Source organism: Anabrus simplex, chromosome 1, assembly GCF_040414725.1.
Source record: "Anabrus simplex isolate iqAnaSimp1 chromosome 1, ASM4041472v1, whole genome shotgun sequence".
Taxonomy (NCBI): Eukaryota; Metazoa; Arthropoda; class Insecta; order Orthoptera; family Tettigoniidae; genus Anabrus; species Anabrus simplex.
This window is the reverse complement of record NC_090265.1, coordinates 1,689,768,012-1,689,780,519: the sequence shown is the minus strand read 5'-3', so window position 1 is coordinate 1,689,780,519 and position 12,508 is coordinate 1,689,768,012. Positions and strand designations below refer to the sequence as shown.

The following is a 12,508-nucleotide window of genomic DNA, read 5'->3' as shown; positions in this document are numbered from 1 at the left end:
TTCTTGTTTCTTACTTCAGCTACCAAAGACCCTTATTTAATAAAATTCTTATCGAGGAAATAAAAATTCATTAGTCAATTTATAACATTTGGAATTTATTTATTTCATTTGTAGCGAAGTCAGGGCTCACTGCCCTCTCTTATACTTAACCACATAATGATGAATATTAACTTCAAAAAACATGATAATTAATCGAAAATCCTAAACATATTTATTCTTCCATTCATACAAACATTCACACAAGCTGATTATATACTGTATTTAATAGGTAATCTCGGCAAGACTAATTATAAGAGGTTAAAGAGTTGCAATTCCTAACTTTAACTGGAAGGGAATTCCATAGCCTTGCACCAGACACTTGAAATATAATAATAATAATAATAATAATAATAATAATAATAATGAAGTGAAATGGCGTATGGCTTTTAGTGCCGGGAGTGTCCGAGGACAATAATAATAATAATAATAATAATAATAATAATAATAATAATAATAATAATGTTATCGGCGTGTTAAGTCTTGAATTTGCAAAAAATTTATGGTGTACAACAGGCTTTAGTGAAACCCCACAGAGCGTTGTCTACATTGGACAAGTCAGGGCTCCTCGTTGGCCAGATCATGGGGATGATGATAATATTGATAATAATAATAACAATAATAATAATAATAATAATAATAATAATAAAAGTGAATAATGCCGATAATAATAATATTATCATATTTACGAGGTCCAGATTATTTTTAATTTTTTTCACAATTCATGAGCCTTATCATTCTTGTGTGGATACTCTCTTTTTCCTTTCGATTTATCGGAACTCTCTATCTTCTCTCTGGGTGGACAATTATTGTCAATACTTCACAACTTGTCAAATCGCTTGCATTACTCGATGTATTCTAAAGTCTTGACGGTGAATTAGAACATATTCTAATCGATCAAAAAATTGCCAAGTCTGACAGAATTGACCTATGAAATTCGAGTATCAACGAACGATGCGCGCTGTGCCGCTAGGCATGCTGGGATTTTCGTGAATCAAAACAACAAAAATGGCTTCGTTTTCATGACCGAGGGATGCTGTGTGTGCATTAATTGCAAACTATAAGGCATATCCCTGCCCATATTCAGTAAGCACGGTAGAGTACCACAATAAAATGATAAGAACTGTAACGTACGATGAGATTGCAAGAGAAATATCTCAAGGAAGTTGACAGCTTTTATGTTTATTAACGTACAGTGACCTATATTTTACCAGATCGGCAATGTTCGATGTATGACGATCTTTGCACATTATTATTATTATTATTATTATTATTATTATTATTATTATTATTATTATTATTATTATTATTATTATTATTCACACCGAAGTTTGGTTGAATCCTCAACAGCTTCACCATCACTGAAAAGGCGTACTAGGGAGATGAGGAGGGAGATAGTTTCCCGTTGCTTTCCTCACTAATCCGGAGGTTGCTATTACACATCAGTCTGCCAAGCCACAGAAATGCATGCACCAACCGACCCTATGGCAACATTTTCATACCATTCAAGCAGGGACTGGCTGCATAAGGAATGGCATTGCCGGCATCGCTCATACCTCTGTCACTTTCATATTGCCAAAGCCAAGGATGAGACTGACACAGATCAATCAAAGTTACAAAATTGCTCTAGCCCATACCAGAAGACGTACTGCACTGTAAACACTAGGTCTCGCGAGCAAAGCAATTATTATTATTAATTGATTATTCATTATTAATAATAAAAGTAATAATACTGAATTCCTAATACGTTTTCATGTAGAAAGACATCACTTTCCATTGCACCGTTATCATTTTTTATGCCCATGTAAATTACGCTTTTTTGCACGTTTCTGTTCTTTTTAAGAAGATATCCCACTGACAGTCTAACAGCCACAACTGTTGCTTGCTTGCCTTTCCTCCGTGTGCTGCAGCGTGAGTGAGAGGAGAGGAACGTTCATTCCGCTGGTTGCTACGGAAGGGTTCACATTTGTAGCGAAGTTAGGGCTCACGGCCCCTATCTTACACTTAACCACTTTAAACAGTAAAATGAAAAAATGTAAACATAAGAGTATTCATAGTCCACCCTTCCGGGCCTCGAATGGACGACCCACACATAAGAATGCCTCCGCGTAACCTGGTAAACATCTACGGATGAGACTATAGTGAAGAGCGGTTCGGAATGCCTAACGAGCTTCGAACCGCTCCCCTCCTACTTTCTGTGCAGGCCTCGGCAGCTCGAGCACTTGGGGGGTGGTACGTTCGCAAGAAGAAAAAAAAAGCAAATAATTAAGATGGAGTCTTACATAATATAAAAGTAGGATCTCTGGGTTCAACTGTCTACTGGATACTGCTTAGCACTACTACAAATGACAAGAATCAGATAATGAGGGTTACGAATACAAATTTATTCAAAATAAGACATTAAAAGAAAACAACCCTATACAATCAATTATCCGCATATGGGAGGAAAAGAAAAGGATTAGCACTTTAAATTGACTCGCCTGAGGGCGTCGTCTTCACAAAGGTATAATTGAGGTTTTGCGACCACTATCGTCTGTCATTCCCTCATTAGTTCGTACCTTTGTCGTTAAATTTATTATTCTGTAGATCACACCGTGTTAATCTGAGCTGATGTCCCCCTACTTGATATATTCCATTCTTAGCACGTAATTAACCGACTCCTACACTACATGATTGCCATATAAAATATATTTACATAATACACCGACAAAACACACATACACTGAGCTAAACCCCGGACTTCCCTATTTGGCACCAAGAAAAACAACGTTGAACATCGGTTCTGTTTGAACTCAAAATATTGCACACTAAACACTAAGCACACTCAAATGTACACATCATGTATAAATGGGGCCACTCCTGTAAGAAAAACATGGTTATCAATATATTCTGCCTCAGCGCAAGCTTAATGGAAGCTCGCACAAGGTAGCCCACTCTGACCTGGGCTCGAACTGGACGCCTTCCGGCTGAGAGGTACATTTCTGAAATCCCTAAATTATCTACGGTCTCATACTACCGGATATTGGGGGAACCATAATCATTTATTAATTAGCTTCTAAATCACCGTGATATTATCATTACACAAGCGTTCTTAGCCGAACCATTTAAAACAAACAAACAGGCACGGTGTGAACCCCAAAGCCCCGAGTCTTACTACAGTAGCACGGCAGGGCCGCTTTGTTGCGAAGGGAGAGAAGCAAACACACACACAAAATACGGGAAGGTCATTCGCTTTACTGCTACCATCACTCATTCATTGGCTACGCCGGATTTCTGACCCCTCTCAATTACAACGGCCAGCCCTCCTTTCTCGGAGACACTTATTTCTGGCCCACTTCATTTGTTTATTCATCTTACCGCAGAATTCGCAAGAAATATTTATTCTCTACCTTCTCATTCTTATCGTAAAGCCGAATGTGCGAAACATTACTTCCAAATTATCCCATCGTAAAATTGTCTGGGCATTCGGTCCTCTCATTACGTCTCCTATCGCGTATCTTCTTTCCTTGGGCATAGGACTCTCATGATTCCTCTGTTCCACGCTTCTCATTCTCTTCGCTCATCGCCCAAAAAGTTATGTATATTTTTTTATTCTGGCATACATTAAAGACTCCAGCCTTCCTGGGTCTCATCTCGGTTATAGACAAAAAACTCCAGACAATTCTGGTCAAATAATCAAGAATCACGGGAAACTCGCAAATCGTCCCCTACAATTACCTAAATAACATAGTATGTACCTCTCTTAGACGGGACTTCTTCTCTCTTGCTGCACATGTCATAATCATATGTGTGAGTTACGCATGCATCGTCTGACTGACCCATGAGTTTCCACAGCATATACGATAGCCATATTGAACATTAACTAACAACCTTTGGACATGGTTTTCCCTGCTCATCAACACAATTGTTCCAACCACTTATAGGGGAACTCAAATATTCTTCTATCCTTGTTTCCCATACTTGCTAGGATATTCTACATATTACTAATACTAACACCTCACGAAAAACTAATCACTAAGGAAGAAATGGGTCGTACGGGGAGTTAGCTCCCTTGAATTTGCGTTATCATGATAAAGAACAATAACATTTCCGTATTAGGACATGCATTATTATACAACATTTAGGTATTACAAAGGAAAAGCTCATCCTATGACCCGGTTATACTTTAACGTGCTATGAAGATTATATTTTGACATCAACTCATCTGTTTGGCGGCCGTGGTTTTTCCTTCCACGGGAGACCCATAGCGGAGCTTACTGCTGCATGGCCTCGGCGCTGGAAACGAGCGTGTTTCCCTTCGATCCTGGTCCACTCAAGTCCGGCATCCTTGTTGGCTCGTTCAATGCTGCAATCCTAAAGTAACTCGAAGGGTAACACTCCACAACTCGTCACACGGTCCACTGTTTACCGCGACACATACACAGAATTTACACCATAAACAGGCAGGTCATTCTAATCACAAGCGAGTGCGTTCCCAGCATGAATCGGGTGGCTCACAGTACTTGAGGACCCTGACTCAGAGTAGCGATTTGGATGATACCAATTTATTGATATATCACGTACTCATTTAGGCTGGCATTGTCCGTAGCCGACTCCCGCTGCTCGTTTATAAATTATGCTCGCGGCTTAATTAATTGACACGCGGCACTGAGACATTTGCATAGGCTCGCTTGGCTATTACTTGACTTCCCATCTACAGTTCACAAGGCTTTTAAAATTCACGGCCGCGACGGACACAATAACACTGTCTTAGTATGCGGTCAATAGGTTTCGGACTGTAAAAACTGGAACACAATATAACACACTGTCCTCTCTAAACTACCCGCTAGGAACTGTGTCCGGCCTTTATGATCTTTACACCGGAAGACTGGGGGCGTTGATCTTTCACGGTTCATTAAGGACAACAGCTCCTTTCATCCCGGGAATTCAAGACATTTAAATGGAGCGTATTGTAACCCTCTCTTTTCTCTTCCATTGAACCAGGTGCGATCGACCAGCGATCGGCAGTTCTCACGTAATTTGATTCCCGCCTTTTAATTATTCCATTAGCGTTCTCTGGTGGGTGGAGTCATTCTTAGCTTAGGGGACGCTTTACATTCACATGTGTTTGCAATATGTTACAGCTGGACATCTGGTGACCTCATTTCCCCACTTGAATAAAGTATTCCGTATTTTCAGTCCGAGATACGCAGAAACTTCAGCTCTATTCATTGGTGTGTCTCCCATAATTTTCCTATGTCTGGATCAAAATATCCTATAATTTTACGTGCCAAATTCGACGTTGGCATCCGTGGAACATGCATAAAAACCGGAAGTTTCTTTTGTTAGTTTGGAACCCTGGGAAACTAGGCCACACCTCGGGGCGTGTTTGACTACCGTAGCGTCGCGTCGTATCTCCAACACTGTCTGCAAGTTTAGAGGGCTTTTTCACGAAGGCTTGCCTCCAGCCCAACCTTTCATTTGTTTCCTAGGCGATCTTTCGCGGGTTTCGTTCTGGCCACACGCCGCTCGATCCCTTCGCCCATCATCCTACAAATGACGCGACTTTTAGAAACGATTTTAATAAGGTAGAAAGACTACTATGATGGCAATGAGCTGCACAGGACACTGTACGGTTTCAGTAGTAATTCTACAAAGAAATAACACTGCGGACAGATACACTAAGGCTACATTACAAATCAGTACGGCAATTAGAGTGATAATACTCAGAATAGGAATATAAAGAGGAAATATAGTAGTAATAATAATGACTGAAGTGCATAACAGATAAAAGAAAATCCATTCACACAACATACACACGATAACTCACACAACTCAGTTACATGTTTCCAGGAAAAACTTTCGGCATGCAGTTTATAATATATGAAGTAACGTGCCGAATATCCGTTGGGAGTGTATTCCAGAGTCTCAATGCAGTAACTACAAAATAATTATTGTAGGAATTCGTTCGAATTAGTAGAATTTCAGGTAGGGAACCAGAATGGGTACTAATTTCATGGAATGAGGAAAGGGAACGAAAATTAGAGGCAAGTAGGAGTGTTCGTCGAGAGCAGTTGGTAAACAGGTCTCATTAAGTGAAAATTCCTTCATTCATTTACGCGTAGCCATCCCAATATTTCAAAATACGGTGTAACATGAGCGTCATGTCGCAGTTGGAAGGCATATCGTATGCATGAGTTTTGTGCTTGTTGAAGTCTCAAAGCTTGTTCAGCATTTAGATTGTCTAGTACTGTATAACTGTGTAACTTTATTGCGGGTTAAGATCTCAACTGAGCAGCACAACAGTAGTTATACCCTCCACTACCTTCCTTCCCCTCCAAGCTCTTAACCTCGCGCAGGTTTGTGCCATCAGTCTACTGAGATCGATTAGAAGGGCTGTGAAAAGGCTCTGTAGGGTACAGTGCTTCGTTGTAGACGAAGTCTAATTCGTTCAGAATGTTACATGTACTAACAGTGCTATCTCTGTTCCAGATCACGGAGTTGCTTGAAACATGGGACAAGGAGACGTCAACAGTTGGTGAGTAGAAACAGCACCATGTACAGCCTTTCCGACTAGTAATATTAGCTACTGCAAGTGATTTACAGGACGATGGTACGGGAACAAGTTTTAACAGATAAACCACGAGCTACTTATCTATATAAATCAGGCCCTCTCAGGGTGCATGCACCAGTGCATTGCGCGGTGCATTGTGCAAAAGACGACGCGCTGGTCCGAGCCTCAGTTTGCACGCCTGAGATTTTGGGCTTTTGAGAGGCCCTGATGTAAATAAAATTATAACTTTGTCTGTACACTTCAATTCTTCGTATTTATCTTGTATTAGGTATACACGAGTCGAAAATACGTTCAGTGAATTTTTTTACTGTCTGCCAGTCGGCCTGTCTGGAAAATTCAAGTCCTGTGTTCGAGAAAATGATGGTCTTTTGAATAGTGTACAAAATATTCACAGCATAAATATATATTCTTGTACAGATTGAAACTGCCTTATTTCCAATATGTATTCCATATGTTGTTGTTTGAGTCATCAGCCTATAGACTGATTTGATGTAGCTCTCCATGCCACCCTATACTGTGCTAGTCTTTTAATTTCTACGTAACCACTACATCCTACGTTTACTCTAATCTGTTTTTCATATTCACACCTTGGTGTACCCCTGCCGTTCTTTTGGTCAAATTTCGCCAAATCGTTCTCCTCTCAGCAATTCCATTCAGTATCATTCCATTCATAATTGAGTCTATCCATCTCACCTTCAGCATTCTTCTGAAACACCACATTTAAAAAGCTTCTATTCTACTCCTTCCTGAGTTAGTTATCCGTGTTTCAGTTCCATACAATGCCACTCTCCAGACAAAGTCTCCAAAAACATCTCCATCAATTTTCCAAGTGAGCAAATTTGTTTTTTCTTAAGACAGGCCTTTTCTCAAGAAATGCCTTATTCCCTCCTTGTGCTAGTCTGCATTTTATGTTTTCCTTACTTCTGCCATCATTAGTTATTCTTGTACCCGAGTAGCAATATTCATCTTCTTCCTTTAAGACTTCATTTCCTAATCTAATATTTCCTATATCACCTGACTTCGTTCCACTGCACTCCATTAGTTTTGTTTTGGATTTGTTTGTTTTCATCTCGTACTCCTTCTCAAAGGCTGTGCCCGTACCATTCGGCAATTCCTCCAGATCTTCAATCAGTCAATACTGATCTGCATTTAGGGCAGTCGCGCAGGTGGCAGATTCCCTATCTGTTTTTTCCTAGCCTTTTCCTAAATGATTTCAAAGAAATTGGAAATTTATTGAACGTCTCCCTTAGTAAGTTATTCAAATCCCTAACTCCCCTTCCCATAAATGAATATTTGCCCCAATTTGTCCTCTTGAATTCCAACTTTATCTTCATATTGTGATCATTCCTACTTTTATAAACGCCACTCAAACTTATTCGTATACTAATGTCATTCCACGCCATCTCTCCGCTGACAGCTCGGAACATGCCACTTAGTCGAGCAGCTCTTCTTCCTTCACTCAATTCCTCCCAACTCAAACTTTGCAACATTTTTGTAACGCTACTCTTTGTCGGAAATCACCCAGAACAAGTCGAGCTGCTTTTCTTTGGATTTTTTCCAGTTCCTGAATCAAGTAATCCTGGTGAGGGTCCCAAACACTGGAACCGTACTCTAGTTGGGGTTTTACCAGAGACTTATATGCACTCTCCTTTACATCCTTACTACAACCCCTAAACACGCTCATAACCATGTGCAGAGATCTGTACCCTTTATTTACAATCCCATTTATGTGATTACCCCAATGAAGATCTTTCCTTATATTAACACCTAGATACTTACTATGATCCCCAAAAGGAACTTTCACCCCATCAGTGCAGTAATTAAAACTGAGAGGACTTTTCCTGCAGACTCAGATAAAGTAACAATATTATCGGCAAATCTCAGAGTTGTTACATGTCGCAGCATTTAAGCCGGAATAGTTATAATGTGCCAGCGTGTTGAAGAGAGCTCTCCATAGTTGGATTACTATGGTCGGATCTTATTTAGAACAGACTCTTCGTGAAGCTAATCAGCCTTCTCCGGTGAACAGCGTGATTAACTTCCTCAGATTTATTAGCCTCTAAGAAACACCTGTTAACCAGCAATTAGTGTCGGCACTATCAGTGAATGTTAATCTGGGATTTGCTGTGATATGTGATCTTCAGCGCGCTCAGCGGTAATGGAGGGGTAATTTGATTAATAACTGTGATAAACTAAACCTTTACTATCAGTTTCTTGCTAAGAAAAAATTAAATGTTGTGAGCCCATTTATTGAGTTCAGTGCGTGTTGCTAGATATATAAGCAAATCAAACTCCATGGGGCTTCAGCCCTGATGGAATTAGGCCTACCAACTGACGGCTGTTCATCCCGATTGCCTGCAGATTACGAGTGAGGCGTGGTCATCGTAACGATTCCTCTTGCCCTTTATTCTTGGCTTTCTAGACTGGGGCCAGTGTCTCGCGTGCATATAATTCCTCAATTATTCTCACGAAGGTATTTACAGTATAATTATATGTGAAGTATATTTTCTTTCTCAGGCAGTTTACTAATTTATTTATTCAAAACAGTTTAGGCACTCTGAAGAACCTAATAATTATCAAAAAATATTTAAAGTAGGTTTAGGGAGATATTATGATTCCGACGATTGTTACTGCTTCAACAACATTGAATACTTTTTAAAGCAAATGAAAAATTCTGACTTTTTGACAGTAAAATGCAAAATAACTGAGGAACTAACTGTGATGCAATTTTGAATTATTGCTGGATTACTTCTAATGTACCGGGCGAGTTGCCCTTGCGGTTATTCACGCAGCTGTGAGCTTGTATTTGGGAGATAGTGAGTTCGAACCCCACTGTCGGCAGCCCTGAAGGTGTTTCTTCCGCGGTTTCACGAGCCTGTACATTAATTAAGGTCATGGCCGCTTCCTTTCCACTCCTATCCCTTTTATACCCCATCGTCGCCATTAAACCTATGTGTGTCGGTGCCACGTAAAGCAATTGGTAAAAAAGAAAACTTTCTAATGACCGAGCTCGATAGCTGCAGTCGCTTAAGTGCAGCCAGTATCCAGTATTCGGGAGATAGTAGGTTCGAACCCCACTGTCGGCAGCCCTGAAAATGGTTTTCCGTGGTTTCCCACTTTCACACCAGGCAAATGCTGGGTCTGTACCTTAATTAAGGCCAAGGCCGCTTCCTTCCCACTCCTAGCCCTTCCCTGTCCCATCGTCGCCATAAGACCTATCTGTGTCGGTGCGACGTAAAGCAACTAGCAAAAAAAAAAAAAAAAAAACCACTTTCTAATGTATTATATTTTAAATCAGCACGCATGAAATGATCCTTGAAAACTTATTTAGCATTTTCTGAGTTTTGTTTTTTCATCCTTGGTAATTTAAAATATGACTCGTCAGAAACAATTCAGCAATAACTCAAAATTATGTAACAGTTATTAAGTTATTTTGCATTTCTTTCTCAATCCGTTTACTCTCCAGGGTTGGTTTTTCCCTCGGACTCAGCGAGGGATCCTACCTCTACCACTCCAAGGGCAGTGTCCTTGAGCGTGAGACTTTGGGCCGGGGATACAACTGCAGAGGAGGACCAGTACCTCGCTGAGGGGGCCCTCACCTGCTTTTCTGAATGTGGGGCTTGTGAGGGGATGGAAAGATTGGAAGGGATAGGCAAGGAAGAGGCGAGGAAGTGGCTGTGGCCTTAAGTTTGGTACCATCCCGGCATTTACCTGGAGGAGGTGTGGAAAACCACGGAAATCCACTTGGAGGATGGCTAAGGTGTAAATCGAACCCTCTCTACTCAGTTGACCTCCCGAGGATGAGTGGACACCGTTCCAGATCTCGTACCACATTTTCAAATTTTGTGGCAGAGCCGGGAATCGAACCCGGGCCTCCGTGGATGGCAGCTAATCACACTAACCACTTCACCACAGAGGCGGACTGGTTTGCATTTTATTATCGAAATATTATAAATGTTTCATTTGCTTAAAAACTTTACAATCATTTAGAACAGGGCCTCTCAAACGTCCAAAAACTCACGCGTGCAAATCGAGGCGCAAGAGCTCCGTGCACTGTGCATCGGTCGCGCTCGGTTTGTCTCCGACCATCGCTTCGTCCTTGGGCTACTCGGCTAAGCTCGGCTGAGCTCGGCTCTACTCGGCGCAACTCTGCTCGGATTTGGAGCGCTACGGGGCAAGTGTGGAAGAGGGAGACAGGGGGAGCGAGCAAGACAGGCGTGGGGAAAGAGAGAGACAGCGCTATTGCTCCAAATCGAGGAGTGGGGGGTCTGCACTCCGGTCAACCAAGCAAAGTCGTCTTTTGCACCGTGCACAGTGCATGCACCAAGCGCATGCACCCTGAGAGGCCCTGTTTTAGAAGGAGAAACCATCATCGCACAAAAGCTTCGTTTGCGCCAAAAAAATACTCCTCTCCGAATGTTGATTAACAATTTCAAACGTGGTTATACCACTTAATAAGGTAGGGACAGTCTTGCATATATTCAAATCACTGTGTGTCCCTAAACTTTCTGGCAAGACTGTACTTTGTACTTTCAACAATTATTTAGATGAAATAATAAAGAACTTAAAACTTTGCAGTTCATCGAACACACAACTTCAGTTATAAATATTACACTATAACATAAATGTAAGAAACAAAGTATTGAACGAGGAATAAAAACACACACTATTAAATAAAGAATGACATGCTTCGTTCCTAAAAGAACATATCAGGCTCTATCAAGTCACACTCAATATTTGGATATATTTATGTTTATTACTGTCCAAAAACCCAGGAATTTGAAATTTGGGACTTATCTTAATTAAGTTCTGCATTGTGTTCACTCTAGCGCACAATGCGAGGCGTTTGAAAAAAACGCGTTCTTTTCAAGACTGAAAAACTCTGAAGTTATATTTAAGTGAGTCGACACTGAAAAGTATGGTTTCTAACTTAAGAAAATAACAATATAGAAAGTGTCTTTCCGTTTCTCGAACGCAGTAGTTCTAGATTTGTTTTGTTTCTCAAGTGATTCTCTCTAAAAAAAAACGTTGACAAACGAGTGCGCCTGTAATAACCATGACTTCAGTTTATTTGTAAGGTCAAGAGTGTTTACGGTCTGCTGGTCTTATTGGCCCTAGAAAGCATGGCCTACTGTTGACAGGTGGTCATTGCTCGCGCTTGACACACATTTTCTCCTTTCTCCAAATTTGGATTTTCTGCAGCTCATGTGTCAGAGAGCAGCACCACTTCTTGCCTACGAGCAGGCGGCATTTCACGGGTGAGTCTCTTAATGACAAGGGGAGTCTATAGTCTATATATGTACTCGTAAATTATTTCGAATGGGCTTTAATTATGGAGATTTTAGCGTTTCAGTTTTCAAACATCAGTTACAAGCTATCAAATTGACTTATAGGAGTTACAGTTAATAGTGAACTGTCAACAAGCTGTGAAGAAGTTCTCATCTGAATAAATACAAATTTGTCTGTACACGTCAAATTTCACATGATAAATGGTATTCATAACTGATTATGTGTAAACCAAACCAAAACCAAACTCCATGGCGCAACAGTCCCGAAGGGCCATGGCCTACCAAGCGACCGATGCTCAGCCCGAAGGGCTGTAATTGTAATAACATAGACTTAGTGGACCTCGAACCATCCTTCAGATCCGGGTAAATATCCCTGACTTGGCCGGAAATCGAACCCGAGGCCTCCGAGTAAGAGGCAGTGACGCTACCCTTACACCTCGGGGCCGGCCGATTACGTTTGTAGAAGTGGAAAATAAGTTCATCTCACTTCTGTCTGTCTGTCTGTCTGTCTGTCTGTCTGTCTGTCTGTCTGTCTGTCTGTCTGTCTGTCTGTCTGTCTGTCTGTCTGTCTGTCTGTCTGTCTGTCTGTCTGTCTGTCCAGAATGTTGCCTTAATTCGTAAAAACTGCCTG

The 12,508-nt window shown here is 40.9% G+C and overlaps 1 protein-coding gene across 1 annotated transcript in view; it reads left to right on the top strand.

Moving 5' to 3' along the window:
* The window catches only part of LOC136863760 (uncharacterized), a 548,396-nt gene that overhangs the window by 449,750 nt on the left and 86,138 nt on the right, over positions 1-12,508 (top strand). The window contains exon 4 of the mRNA XM_067140116.2: positions 6,508-6,553. Within this exon, the coding sequence (XP_066996217.2) occupies positions 6,508-6,553 (46 nt within the window). The remainder of the gene's footprint in view (positions 1-6,507; positions 6,554-12,508) is intronic.